Source organism: Odontesthes bonariensis, chromosome 17 (genome assembly GCF_027942865.1).
Source record: "Odontesthes bonariensis isolate fOdoBon6 chromosome 17, fOdoBon6.hap1, whole genome shotgun sequence".
In the NCBI taxonomy this organism is placed as follows: domain Eukaryota; kingdom Metazoa; phylum Chordata; class Actinopteri; order Atheriniformes; family Atherinopsidae; genus Odontesthes; species Odontesthes bonariensis.
The window spans coordinates 15,189,008-15,207,731 of NC_134522.1; the positions used below are offsets into that span (position 1 = coordinate 15,189,008).

The 18,724-nt window shown below is 40.2% G+C and overlaps 1 protein-coding gene across 1 annotated transcript; it reads left to right on the forward strand.

Moving 5' to 3' along the window:
- The first annotated feature begins 1,599 nt into the window (after nucleotides 1-1,599).
- Nucleotides 1,600-18,300, forward strand: pgfb (placental growth factor b). Its single transcript, XM_075448430.1, has 7 exons — nucleotides 1,600-2,181; nucleotides 13,083-13,119; nucleotides 14,251-14,447; nucleotides 14,550-14,629; nucleotides 16,652-16,681; nucleotides 16,782-16,844; nucleotides 16,932-18,300. The coding sequence occupies exons 1-7, from the start codon at nucleotides 2,119-2,121 to the stop codon at nucleotides 16,951-16,953; spliced, it is 492 nt and encodes a 163-aa protein (XP_075304545.1). The 5' UTR covers nucleotides 1,600-2,118; the 3' UTR covers nucleotides 16,954-18,300.
- Nucleotides 18,301-18,724: the final 424 nt, after the last annotated feature.

An 18,724-nucleotide genomic window follows, 5' to 3' on the forward strand; every position in this document is an offset into this window, starting at 1 on the left:
CACGATTTCAATCAGATTAACATGTGTACATGCATCTTAAAAGTCTGCTTTTGGTCAGATTAACACGCAAATGAGTTTTTCTCTCATGTAAACTCGCTAACTGAAATTGATCATGACCTATTTTGTATAGTAAATCTTTAAAAGGGTCGAATATTCGATTTCAGTAGCAATGACACCTTCTCTTCTCCTTTGACACAGAACAAGGAGACATGTGGTTAACACTATCAAGCTTTGTGGTTTTAGCAAGAGCAATGAGGGCCTCAAGGTTGTCTCACAACCCGACAGCAGAAACATCCATCTCCCCTGGAGTAGCCCTCATTATCGTTCAACCCAGGTTTGCTTGTCTTATCAGCATGTATTTATAGTGCAAACAGTTTGAGTGATCTTATTAGGCCCTATCAGTTGGTGCACCTTTAAAAACACAGATAGATCACGGAGCAGATGGCGAGACAGTGATGAGAGTCTGTCTCTGTCCTGTGGGCAAACACAGTGTCTGCAGCTGCTGCAGCAGGGAGGGAGCCATACTGGTCTTTAGCTCTACTATTAAAAATGTCTTAAAAACCAAACATGAATCTCGCTTGGACTGTGTCATTATAGTGTTACGTAATCTTTGTCTAAAAGCAAAAGTATCGGTTTCTTGAAATATTGCAGCAATAAGATGGATAATTAGACAGAATGAACCAGAAGACTGACACGGTTTCAAAAACTTTCTCTATTCAGACAACAGAAGCGCACAAAGAAAAGCAGTGAAAGTCAAACAAAATAATTGTGGAGTTCATTTCCCCGAAGGATCCACTTTGCTTTTGCTTCCATTCTGTCCTCTGAATTTCATAGACCATCCATCACTGCGATGTGGAGATACAGTTTAGTAAGAGACAACTGTGAAATCGCAACATAATTAGAGGAAATGTCTTTCATCGTCTCTGATTGTTTGCACTAACTGATTCTCTGGCAAAACTGGATAATGGGGCGGGGGTGTTCAAGTGTCTGAGATGTTTAGAAACGTTGCACTCCTGAGTGTGGTCTGTTCAATAGCAAAAGGCTGTGCAGCTATTCAGCGCCGCTGGAGGAATGTGTGGAAGCCCACAAGGAATCCTTTGGTTCCAGGGTTTCTGCAAACACAGAAGTCCAACACTGACGAGTAACTCTATGTGTCAACAGTAAAGGAATCTCCCTTTCTGTCTCAGCAAACTTGGCTAAATAATCCTCAGAGGAAAATCTCTTTGCACCATGGAGCCTGCAATAAGTATACCATCCTTGTCAGCAGTGGAAAAAGATCTCTAAATGTTTACATTGCCTGAAATGCTCTTGTTGAATGTCCAAAGTGCTCAGATGTTGTCTCTCAGCAAGTCTGTGTGTACTCTACAGTGTAAATCACCTGTGGTGTGTAGTCTACAATTCACAAAGAAAGCCTCGGCAGCAACGTCACAAACGCAATGATAACCATTTACAGCATCACATAATTTACCGTTATACGTTGCAGTTTAGAGAGGCTGTAAAATCTCATCAGCGACTTCTGTGAGGACAGGGAGGAAGACAGAGAAGGGGAGGAGATTTAAATGGCCAGCTCGTGAAAAGGTAGTGTTGGGGCAATTAGACGCAAGTGTTTCTTTCTGCCGACTGGAGCTCAGAGCAGGACTGGAAACTGAAACTCGCGGACGGTGCAACTTCATGCGTGTTTCTGAGGCGGATTCTCACTTGAAGATTCTGGACTGAACGAACTTTTTTTCACTTTGCTCACTGTGTTTTGATTTTTTTTCTTTTCTTTTCTTACTATCATATCTGGCATTTCGCTTTGGCTCTAAAGATAAATATTTAAAAGCTCTTGTTGACAGTATCATTTTGTTGACTCACCACTTCCACTTTGTCTGGCTTATTCGTTAGTAAGCACAATCTTCATCAGGTTACACGCGGCAGCGGAGCTACGTGACTCCTCTCACTCACGGAGCAACAAAACCGGGGGCAGATGACTTGGAAACTCCCTGTCAGGATCTTTTTTCTTTCCTGAGTGACCTAATTTGGAGAGTTTTGTTGGATTTTTTTTCTTCCCCCTTTTGATTTTGTTTTAAGGTGTGCGTCGGGAGCCATCACCCATTCTCCGCGCGCACACACCTCGAAATGAAACCCAGTTTTGTCATCGAGACTGTGTTGGCGCTTTATCTGCTCTTCTCACCTGCACAGGTATGTTGTGTCACACTTACTTTACAATCACACAATATGATGAGGTGTTCTGAGTTTCAATGCAGAATTATTATTCCATTATCAAAATGTTACGCGTTGTTTGAGTCTTCTGTTGTATGGACGTTGCAATAGAAATAATTTGCAATTCTGTTTTAGGTTAAAATGTAACCTAAAACAGTTTTAGTTCAAAATGTATAAAGGAAATAGAAAGAGTTATTGTAAGCCAGTGATGGTAATCTTTGATAAAAAAACACCGTCATACTGATTTGAATGAGTTTGAACACGGCTCATTCATTAAAACATGACTAACTGCATCACCCTGCCTGTGCAACGCATAATGCAAAGTGATCACTCTTCCTTCCAGTTACGTGAAGGAAACACAATGTTTGCCATGACAGGGCGATTCTTCAGAAAACTTTAAAACTGTCTTTGTTCCAAATTTGCTGAAGTAGAGGAAGCAGGTCCTGCTGAGCTGCCCCAGAGTTGGAGCTTGTGGCAAAACTTTACAATTTCATTTGCACCTGCACTATCCCTTCCTCTTGTTTTTCCCTTTTTGTGTATAATTTAATGTGGCGTTAAGAATACCATCTATGAAGAAGAGTTGTGTATCTCTGTAGAAATCTTTTGAAACTTATATTCAGGCCAGAGATATCACTGTCAGGCAATAGAGAATCAGTACAAAGCTTGTCTGTTCTGCATTGCCTGGCATTGCCTTGTAGCCTCTTAATGAAAATCTGCCAGAGGAGGGCAAACTTGAAACTGAAGTGAAGGTTCATTCAAAGGCTTAAAGAGGATGTGCCATTGGACAGTGGGACATGTGCCACCAAATTGCTCCAGCTCTTCAGCCTATTCAGTTTCTGATTTCCTCCCAAGGTGGCCAAGGACTGACAGTTGTCTTTGATGCCTCATGTTTAATGCAAAACCAGGCCATTCCCTCATCTATTCACTGACACTGTCACACTTCATACGCTGCTGTTGCCTGTTGAATTTAGTAACAGTCCTTTGGCAGCCTGCAGGCCACTTATAGAAGTATTATACGCTGACTCAGTCAGACTCTCAGGGTTTGAAAAAGCTCAACGTCCCAACAGTTTCTCAAACTGGACACTTTGCAGCTGTTGCTAAGTTGAGAGTGAGTGGGAGAGGCATGGGATCACCACATTTCCTCTAATCCTCATAATCAGCTCATGGCTTGCTTAGTCAAAACAGTAGTGACAAAACCCAGGGGCCTCAACATGCAGCCGGTTAAATGCCCCCTGCTGCCCAGGAGACTGATAGCAAATATAAACAGTACAGCCCCGAAGATTCCACATCCATTCTGTCAGATCACTTTGAGCCTGCGAGGATCTGAAGTCTGGATCCTTCTTTAAGCCCACAGGTGCCGACAGCTATGTATCGAGAGGTCATCTGTGAATTAAAAACTAATCCTTCTCTGTTCTTCCTTTACTGTAACTAACTTAAACCAAACATCACACTTAATGACTGATCACACTCAAATGAGCAGTTTTTTAACTACTACTTAACAGCATGTCCCTTACAGATTATGATAGTTTCTGATAATTGGCACAGCTGGAGTTTCTGTCAGCAGTCTTGTGACCAAGACAGTCATTCGTGTCTGCTATGAAACATGGAGCGGCCAAGAGAGGTTGGGGCTGACTCCAACTGTTTAATGATTCGGCTTACTACAAGGGATTTACTGCATCTCTCAGAGGGAGTATGTCTCTATGTGTGAGTGTATACTTTCTTTTCTACATTCATGACTCAGACACTGGGAGCCAGCTGTACTTCTGGGGTTCGACAGCTTTGTGGGGACTGGAATGCTAGACCTCACAAGTTTAAAGGTGTGTTTTAGGGTGAGACTTTAGTTTTAGAGTTAGGGTCAGGCATTCATTTGCGATAGGATTAAGGTTATGGGATAGGAAAAGCATTATGTCACTGGGAGGTTCCCATAAATTATACATAAAACAAGGATGTGTGTTCTTTGATGTGTGCTTTGCTTTTCTGTACAGCTGCTAATGCGATGTGATTCCAACTTGCGTGTATTGTTGGGAACACGATGTAGAGCAGGGTCGAGTCTGAAGTCACTATAGGTTGAGTAGTTCTCATATTTTGGCTAAAAGCTGTCTTCTGTGAGCTTTTCGCAAATTCCAAGCGCCTACATGTTCGGCGTTTAGAGAACATCAGTAAATTGTAGCATCAGCACAGAGCAACTAAAGTAAATTTACAACCTCTGGGAAACATTGCAGTTAAAAAATGGCCACAGATATAAAAAGAATGACTCTCACCACATATGACCTGGTTCCCGTTCATTATGTCCACGCAAGTAACCAGTAAAAGGCAAGTTTTACTTTGGTTATTTAGATAACTGCCATTGTCATCATAAGCTCTGCTCCATGGGCTCTCTTTATGAGTTTTGTGTTTAATCTGCAGCAGTCGCTTGCCGTCTTCATTTCAAAACAATGTCTGTAGTGACATAAGTTTTGTCAGGGCGTACACGGCGTCTTCCTTTATGACAGCTGGCAGGTCTTCAGTTCTCCCATAACCCTGAACAGGATGAAACGGGTATCGAAAATGGATGAATGGATGAGGCTCTTTTGGTGCATGCCATTTGAACTTAGAAGTTGGAATTTCTGAGTTCCCAGTAGAAAAGTTCAATTGGACTTGCGAGTGGAACTTGGTCAGGTTAGATGAGATGTCATTTCTAGCTCTGTGTTACAACTTCTGGGGCAAAAGGAATGCAGCATTACATAGCGAGATTACGGTCGTTTCACTAACTTGTGCATGCAGTTGTCCATTTGTACGTCCTCAACCAAGCCCATACACTTTCACAACAACTTATTGCCTACTTTTGGGAGCATTGGTAAATTGAAACATATGCATCGTAGCCTGCATTTGAGGCTTTAAGGGCATGTCCGTAAACACCTGGTAGAGAAAATAACCAAGGATGCATTTTCCCATATGACAGTCATTTGGATCATGTTCGTAACATGTTTAATTGAACCTTTGTTTGACATGATTTTTATTGTAGCATTGCGATCTGTTGTAAATCAATAAGAACAGAATACATTTAATCCTCAATCCCAACTGTGATTTCTAGTGACAGTTGCACTCTGTTGAAATGTGCTCTGAATCATTCTTCTGAAGCTCTCCTGGTCAAATTAACACTCTTGGTAGTGCGGCTCTTGTCTTAAGGTGGAAACACCTGGGTTTCCTCTCTGCACAGTGGTGAACTTTTGGCCACCCTAATTCCGAGGTATTATTTGCACATTCCTTTACACTACCCAGTCTCCTATTTTTTGTATTATGGACATTTGCATATATAAAAAAACATAGTGTTAAGGCAGTTTGTGTATGTGTTTAATCCATAGCAGCATGAATATCAGATCCTGTCAATGTTTACATAGAGCTGTGCCAAAATCTACAATACCTGTTGCTTCCTGTCCATTTCATTAACACTCCGGGAATGCTCTGTGCACAAGTCTGCTTTTTTGGCATCCTGATCGTGTGAGTAGTATCAAAGACGTTTTTTTCTTTTAACAGAGCCAAACCTGACTGGTATTAGTCAGCGAGAAGAAGTGGTGCAATAGACTCACTTACTTGTGTCATGGTATGAAATCCATTCCAGGAAAAGGATTATAGGCTTCTCTGGTATACAATAATGAAATACTCCGTATTTGTTTTTTAATACAGCATTTATCTATAATAAAACTACAGAGAACAGGTATCATTTGAATTTGTTTGACAGTGAGACTCATCCACGCTAATATCACTGACCAAAGAAAGAAGGCGCTGTGGCACTGCTGCTGCATGTGTGAGGACATGACGTTACACAGGTGTTTCCTTTACGTCATCATGACAGGCGAAACAATACTTGAGACTGACCATCTGTACCGCACACATGTGTCTGCTTTTTTTTTTTTTAGTCATGTTCATGTTTAGCCAAGTCTGGATTGAATAGCCTCACCTGGAGAGGTGTTTCAGCGGAGTTTCATAAGCAGCCTCAGTTTGTAAGGCATCAAACAGTATCTCTTGTTGTCAAGCAGCAGCTCAGTTATCAACAGTTAGACATTAAACTGTCGAGCCCGGCTTCCCTCTGTGTCTCTGGCTCTCATATGCTTGCACATCTCCTTAGATCAGATATCTGCACATGAAACCATGTTTTGGTGATGACCTGCTGACTGATAGGGCTCCTATTTGCGCTGTTGTGGTATTTCTCTCCAGTTGTAATGTCCCGGCCCAGGGGAGAGTCGCAATTGCAATCAGGAAATATGGATTTCTTCTTCCTCCTGCGGAGGTGGAGGAAGAGTAGTCGGGGTGCTTGGGGCAGCCGTCTACTCAGCGAGCTTTAATCTCCCATCTGGATGTAATTTACTGTGGTTTACAGAACAGCGTTTACTGTAATAGAGACCACAATTACCACCGGTCAGCCTTATCTCAAGACCTGTGCCGTGTGTTGTGTGTGCGTGTGTGTGCGGGAGCACCGTTTACACAGCGGTTGTGTGTGTTTGTGTCTGTATCTTTGGGGAGACATTTGTGCATGTATTAATGGAGTTATACAGAGGAAATGGTGTTTATCTAAATCAAAATTTATGTGGACCCTTACCTCTTCTCTGTCACTTGACCCCATTTTATGGTTTGTTTGTTTATAGAGTTTTTCAAAACTTGTAAAAATTAACAAGAAAGCATGATTGTTTTAACTTAGACCAAAATTACTTTTAAAGATACAATTGTGATTATAAAGGATGCAATAATCTTTATCTTGAATCATGGACTCCTGGATGAGTTGTTTTAAATTTTTACATATTGATAAATAGTTTTTTGCTTAGATCCACTCTCATGTCTGTGCATTAAATAAACTAGAACTTTGATATGGTTCACATGTTCGCACAAAGAAGGGACACAGGAAAGGGGATGAAGATGGTCCATACTGTACAAAAACTGAAGTGTGAAAATTAGACGTTTTTGTTTTCCGGTATTCTCGGTTCCACTCTTTCACAGACAGAAGCAGTGACGTGTTGGAATCCTTTTTTCAGGCACCCAGCTAGGATTTCAGGATTTAACTGCACCAAGCCAAAGTAGTATTCAAAATGAAACTGTAAGACTGCAACTTGTTGGTGATACACTTAATAAACAATGTGTTCTCAGAGGTAAAATTGGGCCAGTCACCAAGCTCCACCTCTTCATTTCCAACTTGAAACTTCCTGGAACTCTGCTTTATCTCCTTTATCATCATAGCAACTCCTACACAGTTCTTCAAATCTGCTTTTAGAAGTTTTCCAGATTATAGGCTTAACAATTATAGTCTAACACAGTCACTGAATGAGCAATGAAACTCCAACAAATATGCCAGAAGCTCTTACAAAATGCATTGTGAATACTATCTTCTTAATTAAACCAGCTGTCAGCTGTAAGATGCTGTTGGCTTTGACAGAGTGAAAAACTATTATCTTGTCAATCACAAGTAAAATAAGCACTAAAACACTAAAGATTGCACAAAATAACACCTTGAAATGATTATAAATGATTGGGCTTTTCATTAACTTTATTAAATAGCTGTGTCTTTCACACAGCCAGCAATATCAGTATGTGTGTCTCAGAATTGCTACTTCAGGGGGTTGAATCTGCATGGTAGCCCAGCTATGGATACGTCTGTTTCAGCTGAAAAGTTGTAGCACATTTGCCACATGCTCTGCTGAGGTTTGTTGGTGTTTTGGAAGCAGCCTGTGATCACAAGTCCTGACCTGACCACCCTGGAGACCCAGCTGGATACTGTCAGTCCTGTAATGGTGCTGCTGTGGTTGTGGGTTCACCTGCCTCGTGTATACAAAACAGAGCCTGGTTTTCTTTTTTAGGGTGGAGAATAGATACTGTGACCCCCAGGCCTAAGAGTTAGTGCCACGGTCATGGTGTTGATGACGCGGAATCTGGTTTGCAATAAAGGGTGGAAGAGGAGGATCAGTGCAGCTCGGCTTCTCGCTGTCAAGCTGCCTCTGTTTGTATTCACTTGCTCTGCTTTAGTGCTTTCTCCCCTGTGTGGTCTGATGAGTCAGACTTCATTTAGACCAAATGGAGGATGCCTCTGCGCTGCCTTTATGCATCCTCAAAATCACAAATTCAGTAGACAAAGATGACCAAACAACAAGTCTGCATCTTATCCCTGAACTGTTCATCCAATTGTCACCCACAACATAGGGCAAAGTTTGACAGAAGCTGATGCCCATTGAAGTTTGAATCATTCAAAACTGAGTTTTGAGAACTGAGGAGGGGATTTCCCTGGACTTTACCAGTCCACTTTACAGTAGCTCTGAAGTAAGAACACAGCGCTGCTGACTTTTTCTAAATGTAGTTTACTGAAATAGCTCAGCCGCATGACAGAACGTGTTGTTAAGTTGATCCACAGATAAAAAAATGTATCCACAAATAAAAAAATATTTTCCTAATTCAGTTGCTTACAAAGAGGCAGTTTGCTTCCCACTGTATGACATTCATTGTCTGGAAACACCTAGCCAAGTAATGACATTGTCTCCCTTTGTGATGATTTTAATGTTTTACATCTTGTTACATCCCTCTGCACACCCATGCCTCGACGGCTTGACATGTCACAATGTAAAAGTTTGACATATTGATTTAGCCACAAATGCTTATAAGGAGGAAGAATGTGGTGGTGGGAGGTGTTAGCATGTGGACATACTAGACATCATGCCCTTTTCCACATTATGTTTTCTACAGTCCTTCACTTCTGTGCTTTGCTTTCACTCACAGAGTGAGAGTTATGAGGCTTAGGAGTTAAAAATACATGCTTAGGGTTAGAAATAATACACGTGGCAAAGGCTTGCACCTCCTACTATTTATTGGTTGGGATTCTTCATGTCACGTCAATGCTGCCCAACAGAAAACAGCAGCCAGGAGATAGGCTGGCATCTCACAAGTTTTAACCATGGCTTGTGACACTTCTACACTTTGGGGATGTGAGATGTGAGGAGATGATTTTCTGGTGAGACCGAGCTGACTGTGACTCAGTCACGAGACTCAGTCTCACTAAAGTGATTAACACGAAAGCCTTTCTAGTTTGTCAAACTGTTATCTGTTATGTACGCATCATAGTGCTATGCTGGATATCTTTTGTCTGTAAATTAAATATTTGTGGTTTCAATTTTTCAGCGTTATGCATCAAGACTTAATCTTTAAAGACTTATACCAGTGATAGACGGGTATCTATTTTAACCATGGGTGCCAGCAGAGACTTCTGTGGGTTACAACTAAATCTGCAGATACTATATATACAAATCTATCCTCCCAAATGAACCCAGTCACTGAATGAGCAGTGAAACTACAATAAATATGCCAGGAGTTCTTACAAAGTGCATGCCAGCTGTCAACTTACAGTTAACAGCTGTGGCTTTGATGGAATGAAAAACTCTTGTCTTGTCAACCACAAGAAATAAGGCCCAAAACCAGCAGTGTGTGAAATAACACCTCTAAATGATTAGAAGTGATTTCAATATCACTCAACTGCTTTGGGAGGTGTCAACAACGTATTTATTGCTATTGTTTACTGATTTATGGTCATTGATCTGGTTTTCACTTAATATGCTTGAGGTTTAAACCCTGGATTGAAATGAAAGTTTTTGATTATAATTAAATGCTCCGTGAGAAAGCTTTCACTTCAAATTCTTGGCAAAGCAAAGCATGCCTCACCCTCACTGACTCTGTTTTGTAATCTGGTGGAGAAAAAAAGTTGATTAGCCTTATATGGCCAAGAAAGGTCTGCAGTTGATTGAACGTACTATATTTCTCAATATTTTCTATTTTCCCTTTAAACATGTGTTGTGGATTATGCTGGTCATTTGGGCAAATTGCCATGGTACCTGCTCTTGAATTGACTATCACCTCATCCCCCACTTGACCCTGAAAGTTGAAAAAACCTTTAACCATTAAGCTGGCTCCCCATCAAGTTTAAGTTTTGCTCCCTACGCATGCTGCCCTTCCTCTGACAGACAGGGTAAGCAAGGGGGTTAAAGATGACGCTGTTCAGCTGTGTGGGACTGAAGAGTAATGAGGCTTGGGGCCTCTGTGGCCTGACAGCAGGAGCCCAAGGACTCAGCGGGTCGTCCGATCTGACCCAGAGTACGGCATAAACTTTGTGGGGTGGCTTTACAATCAAGCATGTGGAACCTAATATGTCAGTTATATTTCCATTATAACTGCAACGGGCAGTTTAATCTGTACTTACAGGAAGAATAAAGGTGCGCATGCTTCAAAAAAAAAAAGTTAAACTGAAAACTTTTTATATGACGCAGCTACGTTATCAAAGAGATGTGGGTTATGTACTAAATCCACCCTGCTGATCATGCAGTGACAGCTCTGAAAGTAAGTGATGGTTCATGGATCTATAACAGTTACAGGTTACAGTTCAGCTCATTATCATTTTGACAGGATGACTTAACACGCTTTAAAAGACTAAAAATCTGTCGTCTTTTTTAATCGTGTGATAATTTCAAAACTCTGTTTCTGTTTATCAAAAATTATCCCAAAGATTTTCAGAGAAATGACAGTGATTGTTAGTTTCAAGCCTTCATTTTTACACCATGACAAATTGCATACAACATGGATCTGTGAAACAAAGTTACATGCTTAAACATACAAACTTAATGCACTCAGTGTTTCAGTGTTTCAGTGTGGGCAGTTATAATTTAGGGTTGATTTGGAACATGTGGATTTTTCTTAACCCATCTGTTAGAAGATTATTTGACATACCTCTGCAGCTGAAAAAGTAATCAAGTCCAAAACTAGATGTTTTAATCTGTGTATGACATGAAAGATTTTTTTTGTATTGAACTATGCGGCATACAGGGGAAAAAAACTGAGTTTTTTGCTTGTGTTTCATGTTAAAAGCTGTTTTTTCCATTAATTAGTTTTTAAATGTCTGCAGCCGTTTTTGTCATTTGCAAAAACCAGATGTTGCCCATTCGTGAAAAGACTGAGGCAGAAAAGAAACAGATTCAGGTTCATATTCAAGTTTGGGTTTTTGTTGTTGTTGTTTCTTTTAGGAGAAGTTGAATTTATCGTCTGTTCATGTCCAGTTTATTTGTGAAGCCCCTAATCACATTTAGTCTCAAAGGTTTTAACACCCACATTAGGAAAACAATAAATGAAAGTGACACATTGCAATGTCAGAGCTTCACAGAGGACAATCAAAACTACATTAAAAAGCTCATCGGGGAATGAAGTGAAAGAAAAACTCAGTTCTCAGAAACTGATCCAGCTTCTGGGATGTGATCGTCAACATAATTTGTAATTTACAGATGTAAAATGCGTCTCCTTTCCACATGAGCTAAACCGCCCCAAGTCACCATTAATCACACAGCTGACACTGTAAGTGCATGAGGAGGAGGGAATGTCTACGTGAGGATTCTCAGGCAGCATTTCTGGGCAGCTTGCGCCTCTGCTCTCAGCAACAGGAGGTGTCAAAGATGTTAGCTCGTCAAATCAAACCTCAACCCAGAACTGAGGTTAGAAAACCCTCCCTATCTCAGCTCACTCTGAACAGCGAGAACCAAAAAAATCTTTGTATTGTGGAGTAAACTTATAGACAGGCAAAAGTGAGCAGGGGTTATGTCGATTAAAACGGGAGATAGGTTTATTTCATCGGTCTGATGTTGCTATAGAGAATAAAAGATGATCATGCCCCACAGAGTGGAACTGACGTTTAACAATAACTTAAACTAAACTGTGACTTTCCCATGCTGTTTATATAAAATATTCTGCAAGTGGAGCTCACACCCTGCTGTGTTTTTGTGCAGCAGACACAGTTCAATGAACGCCACTCTATAGAGCAGCGCTGCTGTCAGAAGAACAGCTGTACGTGTTGGCCAGATGACAAGCCACTTTGGAAAAGGGGGAGATGCCTCAGCAGTTATCCCAACACAGGGAGGACTAAGTGAGCCTAAATGACTGACTGGAAGCTATTGTACATTTGTGATTTCTACAAAGTCTGTCATAAAGTGTTATGTGCAGGAGAGAAGACAGATGACTTCCAAATACACAGACTTGACTTGCACATTTTATCAGTAACATTGAATCAGGACATTCCTTGTAAATGACATTACTTGGAAAAAAAATCTAAAATAGCTGAGTGTGGCAATCTGCTGACAGATGCTATGCTCATCCTCCAACTAATTTTGGTTCATAACAGGAAGAGGATGCACTTTTGCAATGGACAGATGGTGTAAAACTTAACAATCTTTATTGCCATCATTTCAGAAAGTCCTTGTCTGCCCATCTGCTGTTACATAATGACAAAATGTCCAATTATCAGCATATGCTCCCATGGTTTTACACTATAAATGATCAGGCTCGTGCCGCAGAAAAACTAAACTCTAACTCCAGCGATGAGGGGACATTGCGGAAGCAGGTTGTCTGCCGCCTCTCCTGCGCTTCTGCCGGAGGGTATTTTATCAAACAAAGATTTCCCTTCCTGAGATGGAGTCAACCAGAGGTTTTGTGTTTTCCCAGGCGAATGAGAAATGCACTCTGTTTATCATGGGTTGATGGGAAAAACTCAAGACGGAGGGGGAAACCATCAATGGGAAAATAAATACAGAGCTGAATCTTACACCACAGGAAACAGGTTTTGAACCTAAACAGTTGGGCACACAGAAGAACGTGACACATATATATGTAAGAGACTGGATCTGCTGCTTGTCAAAAAGACTTGTCCACTGCAGGGTTTTTTTGTTTTTTTTTAAAGACGCGTTTGTCCACTTTACAGCTTTGTAGTTCCAACTGTCACCACCAGAGGACAAAAATACTAGGCTGAAGCTGTCTGTGCAAATTTAAGATTGCATGTTTTAACATGTTTTGAGGAAACAATGTTAATGCTGTTTCCACAACTTATTTTGCAGAGTCTACCTTCGGCAATCATAAACGGCACAATGGAAGGTAAGAATTTCTGCTTTCTTTATTTCTGAAATCTTCTGTAAGTGCTTTTACAGCTAATGAACTTTACTCCAAATGAAGGAGCTCTATTACTATTTTGTAACAAGACATTTAAAGTTTGCGTTGTTTAGATTAGAGTCTGGAGGATGCCAGTCCTGACAAAACGCATTTCAACATCAGTGTATTCCTTCGTGGTTCTTTTGTCATGCATTGTTGAGAAATATAAACGACTGAGGTCAAATATGTTGGCTGTCAGTCAGTGAATTTCTGAATTTACAGAATATGAGCTTCCTTTTCGTCCCTCACATCACGATAAATGAATGCTGCCAAAAGAGAAATAAAGTGAATGTCAAAGACTGATAGAACGCCCAGCCAAAGAAAATTGGGAAGACAGAAAAGAAAAGGCCAGATAAGCAGAAGACATACAGTCAACTCAAAGAATAGTGACTGGACAGTGAACTGTCCCATTACGTTGTACAACATTACAGTTCACAACCTCATCTCCCATCGTAGATTCTTCCCCAGCCATCTCCTTCCAGCCTGTCTGCTTTTATAAACAGCTGTTGTGGTATCAGGCTCCATTTGGTGACCCCTGGGGGTCACTGCAGTCCCAGAGGTGCCTGCGGGGCAACTCAGCTCCAGCTCCAGCAGGGTTCTGTTCATGGCCATGTTTCCAGTGTTTGTTTTCTCTTCTTTCTCTGTTTGGCTATAGTCGTCCCTGTTCTTCCCCCACAGCAACTGGAACACTTTCACACATGTACTCCCACAGGAAAGCGTACAGTACATTATACAAACATTTTTTCTTCAAAATGAAAACAGGATACACTCTGGCATATCAAAACTGCTTTAAGTTTCTCTGTACATCACTTAGGCATGCCATTATTGCAATAGGGAGGTAATTACTGATTCTGTTTGTTTAAAAATGCATTATCAAGTGTACAGTTTATTTCAAGTACATGAATTAATTTAGCTCTTCTAAGTAAGGTTCATAAACATCTTTATATGTGCAAACTCAAAGCAAATGCACTCTGCTTGCCTTACATCTGCACCGTATAATGACAAAAAAGATCTCTCATGGAAGTAAGATCGCTGGTTTGCAGCTCCACAGCTTCAGTCTCCTGCTCTCATTCATAGTGTTGAATTTTCAAGAAGTGTGGGGTCGCAGCTTTTGCCGGACCATTGAGAAGCTGGTGGAGGTGGTGCAGGAATATCCGACAGAGGTGGAGCACATCTACAGCCCCTCCTGTGTGCCCCTAGTGAGGTGTGCTGGCTGCTGTGGGGATGAGAACCTGGAGTGCCATCCCACCAGCACCACAAATGTCACCATGCAGGTAAGATGAGGGGACATACGTAGCTGTGCGTAGCTGTATGTGATCCATTCCTGTTTGCACTGTATTTGCTTCTTTTGATAATTCTAAATAATGTTCCCCCAGCTGTTGAAAATCAGGCCTTCAGAGCCAGGTCAAGAATATGTTGAGATGACGTTTCTGGAGCATCAGACATGTGAATGTAGGTAAGAAAACAAGAAAACAGGTTTAAACATTTAAAAATTGTATACTGAAGTATAGAAATAGAAACCTTGTCTCCTAGACTTTACGTTTTTATATAAAGTGAAATGTTTTTGATAAATGTATCTACCAAGTCACAAAATGGGGATCTGCAAATTGTTTCATTTATATTCTACAATGCTTGTTTTGACCAATTTAATAGGGACTGATACATGCTTTAAGACCATCACTGTTGAAAATAAAGCTAAGACATTCTTATCACTTGAAGACATATCATGAGTGAAACAAGTGGCCAAGATTGTGGCTGCATGTTTCCACGTTGAAACTGTGGTGTACCAATGACAGTCTCAAAATTACAGATTCAAACAACCAGGGCTTCATACGTGGCTAACTAAACTAAGAGACCAGTCCATCACCTTGCTGGTTGGGACCAAATTATTTCTGGATGTTGACTGCATGGGAACAAGGTTTATCTAACAAAAGTATTTAGCAATACCTTATGTAGAAATGGAGGACACGTAATTTCTGTATTCACTTGTTTAATCTGGATCTGTCATAGTTTAATAACACACACTGAGTAACCCACGAGCGCAGACGCACAATTTGACGTGGAGCCACACAGTCAGGAGAGAGACACTAAAGGAGAAGCAGAATCGGTAAAGAGAGCAGAAAAACCACGGTAGAGACTCTTATTGTAATGAAATGAGCACACACAAATAATGCAAGACTGAATGGAGCCTGACAATCCAGCACAAGAAAAACACACATGTAGCTGATTATAGAAAGTAGAGGCAGATGATGAGGATTATTATTTTAGCCCGATGACAGCCAGTCTTGTTATTTGTCACAAGCTGGCTCAGGGGTTCTAACAAAAAATGGGAAAGAAAATAACAATACAAATTATGGATCATACGGTACATAAAAACCAGTATAAAGATTAAAATGTGTCAGTGGAGTCAGTAAAATGAATATGGATGAGTGAGTATGGTATAGTGTGCATGTTGTGGGATAAACCAAAGAAAATGTGACCAGCCAAAAACAAAAAAAAAGATCAGGCCCTGAGAAGGAGAGCAGAGAGAAAACCACATAAGATGCTGGAACTTATATAACCTTTAGAGCTCCAGTCCCAGATGCTCCACCTCATTCTGGATGCTCCAATCAGCCAAAATAATCAGCTCCTATCTCAAAAAGAAACATTATGTTGCATACTGTTGATATAAAAGCTTTCCAGCAAGCATTAAACTGCCAAAATAGAAACTTCAACATCTATGAAGAACTTTTAATTTACAAGTTAAGCACAATTTTTTCTTTTGCTGCTTAGCTAAAATTATAAATCTTTTTCTGTTTCATGTGGGCTCTTTCAAGTAACAGACCAGGCTTTCTTGCACCAGAAGAAGGCCTAAGGCAGAAGGGGCTTGGTGGGGACTATTTGTATATAATATATCCCCAAACAATAAAACCGGCAAAGGGGTAGAGTCACATCTAATCCTTTATCTCAGGCATTAAGGGATTACTTTTAAGAAAAAAAATTATAGATATGTAATTTCATTGAAAGGCAACACATAAATAGTTTCTATGTGTTTAGGCAAAGTCCAGAAAAGACACTGATGTTTGGGAAGTTGGGAAGACTGTTGGGTTGGGAATGAGGCCAGTGTCAGTGGACAAGTCACCAGACAATCGCTGGGCTCAGCCAGAAACATAGAACTAGCAGTTTAGAGTCACCACTTACCCTACTATACGTGTCTCTGGACTGTGGGAGGAAGATGAAACACTGGGAGAAAAGCAAATTAGACACTGGGAGAACAAGCAAACTCCTCAGTAAAAGGTTCTACCCCACCAGCAGACTCAAATCGGTGTTAACTGGCAGGAATCAGTGTTGCACTGCCAGTGAACACAATCCAGCAGTACGGTAAAACACATTAATGATATATAAATGTAAATTCTAGGAGACTGGGTTGGCACTTACATTGACTGTTCAGTTAAACTGCACTTGAATGCTGTAATTTATTTAAACTTTTTCTCTTCAGAATCAGGAAACCTATTGTGAAGGTTCAAAGGTAAGAACTTGCTTTGTGCTATCAGTATATCAGTATTGAGATCATTGACATTTTTTTTTTCTAGAATGTGGGCTTGTGGATAATTTTGTTTAATGTGTAGGAGAAGGCAAAGAGGAAGAGGAAGAAAGAGAAAGGAGAGACAAAAAACAAAAGACTGTGAAAGGTAATTTCACAGCGTGAGTGAGAAAAGGTTCCCCTTGCTGTCGTCTAATGCAGTTAACGGTGTGATATTCTTTCCTGTGCGCCACAGGTGCCAGATCCCTCGCAGGTAACTGCAGTGGCAACCCAACTCCCTGTTGCAGTGTGGCTCACTATTTATTCCCAGCCCAGCAGCAGCAACAAGAGTCTCCTCCACTCAATCATCAAAACTGTGTCTGCAGTCAAAGACTCAGACAGCTGGGTTGATTTGCTGACATGCTCTCCCACTGACGGGCAGGGCACTTGTAATGACAAGGTTCAACAGGAAGTGCGTTTTGATTGGTGGAAACACTGCTTTTACACACCTGACACAATGGACATCCCTGGGAGCCAGTGCAATGTAGAACAGAACAGAATGATGATTACATTTTATACTAGGTATTACTGTGTCAGTTATTTTAAATTGTCAATTTCGATGGTATTTAAAGGTGGTTACACATGTTAAAAATCTATATTTATTGATACAGCTGAATATAGTTGGACCAGCTAAAAGTTTTGATATCCTTTGCTGCAACATTACGAAGAACATGTTGTCTTGTCATATTGGTATTTGTTGGACTGAATGTGCAGTTTCTCTGTACATGCAATAATGAAATGTCTCCCTCTGGTGTTTAAGAACTCAATGTTTAAAACCGCTCTATAGTAAAGTATGATTTTATTGGTCAAATAAGATGAGACATGGGACAGTGTGGTCAGTCAAAATAAATCACAATGACAGTGTATTGAAGTCCTCTACTTATCATTTATGGCAGTAAGGATCCCATGATAATAATTTATGTGTAAATCCTCAATTTCTTAACACCACATGACAAGGTGGAGGGTAAACTGTTTGATTTTTAATTTCACTTCCCAGCAACAGTTTGTATATGTGAATTGGTCAAATCAAAATTTTCTAACAAAACAGCCCATGTAATCTTGTCCTTGCTCAGTCTACTGTGAACACACTAGGAGTTTAAAAGACAGATATGTTCCTAATGAGTGGCTCCAGCTCTGGATTGAGTCTGATCCATTAAACAACTATTCAAACCACAAGGTGATTAACATTTTAATATTCAGTACACTTTATCAGTAGTTATGTGGTATTGGTGCCTAATAAAGTTGATCAGTTGGGATTACAAGGTTCTCAGACATATGAAAAGGGTTTCACTGCTCTGTGCAGTGTTCACCCTGGTGACACAAGACTCCCATAATCCCACACAGCAGGTGACTTCCTCTGTTTTTGGAAACACTGCAGTATGGAAGGGATCAATTGATGTAGTTATGTAAATTGATGTCCTTTTTGTATTTTTTTTTTTTTTTTTTTTTAGATTTGTTTTTCTACATGTACCACACAAAGAAAATCTATGAAAATGTACAAATTTACGTTTTGACTGTTTTAGTGTTTTAATTTCTTTTAAATATTTATTTTGTAATAAAATTCTTAAGGCTGTCAGATAGTTTTATGTGATTATTTCATTGAATACCACCTTCTGCAATTACTACCACTGAGTCATGATCAATGATAGATGGTCCTTTACATGTGATCTGGACAACATAATCAGATAGCAAAAATAAGATCGCAACAGGCAAAAACATGTAGTTAGATTTTATTCAAATCCTGAGGGATTATTTTATTACATTTTTAATACATCAAAAACAATGGAGTACATCTTCAGATTAAGTCTAGTTTGGCCAGTTCTAAATGCTGGACATGTATCAAGATAATCTTTCTTTGCAAATTTTGCTAAAATGACTTTAAAACGTTTTGATTCAATTTTATGGATGATTCAGTGTTTTATCCTTTTCATTTATACCAGAAGTAGAACAGGAACATTTTTGGGTTGTGTCAAGTCTACACATCCTGTA

What these genes read in the sequence shown, in the direction of transcription:
- pgfb (XM_075448430.1), top strand. Translation starts at nt 2,119, where the DNA reads ATGAAACCCAGTTTTGTCATCGAGACTGTGTTGGCGCTTTATCTGCTC. An exon ending in CATAAACGGCACAATGGAAG is followed by an intron (nt 13,120 to 14,250) that starts GTAAGAATTTCT and finishes TCTCATTCATAG; the next exon opens with TGTTGAATTTTCAAGAAGTG. An exon ending in CATCAGACATGTGAATGTAG is followed by an intron (nt 14,630 to 16,651) that starts GTAAGAAAACAA and finishes TTTTCTCTTCAG; the next exon opens with AATCAGGAAACCTATTGTGA.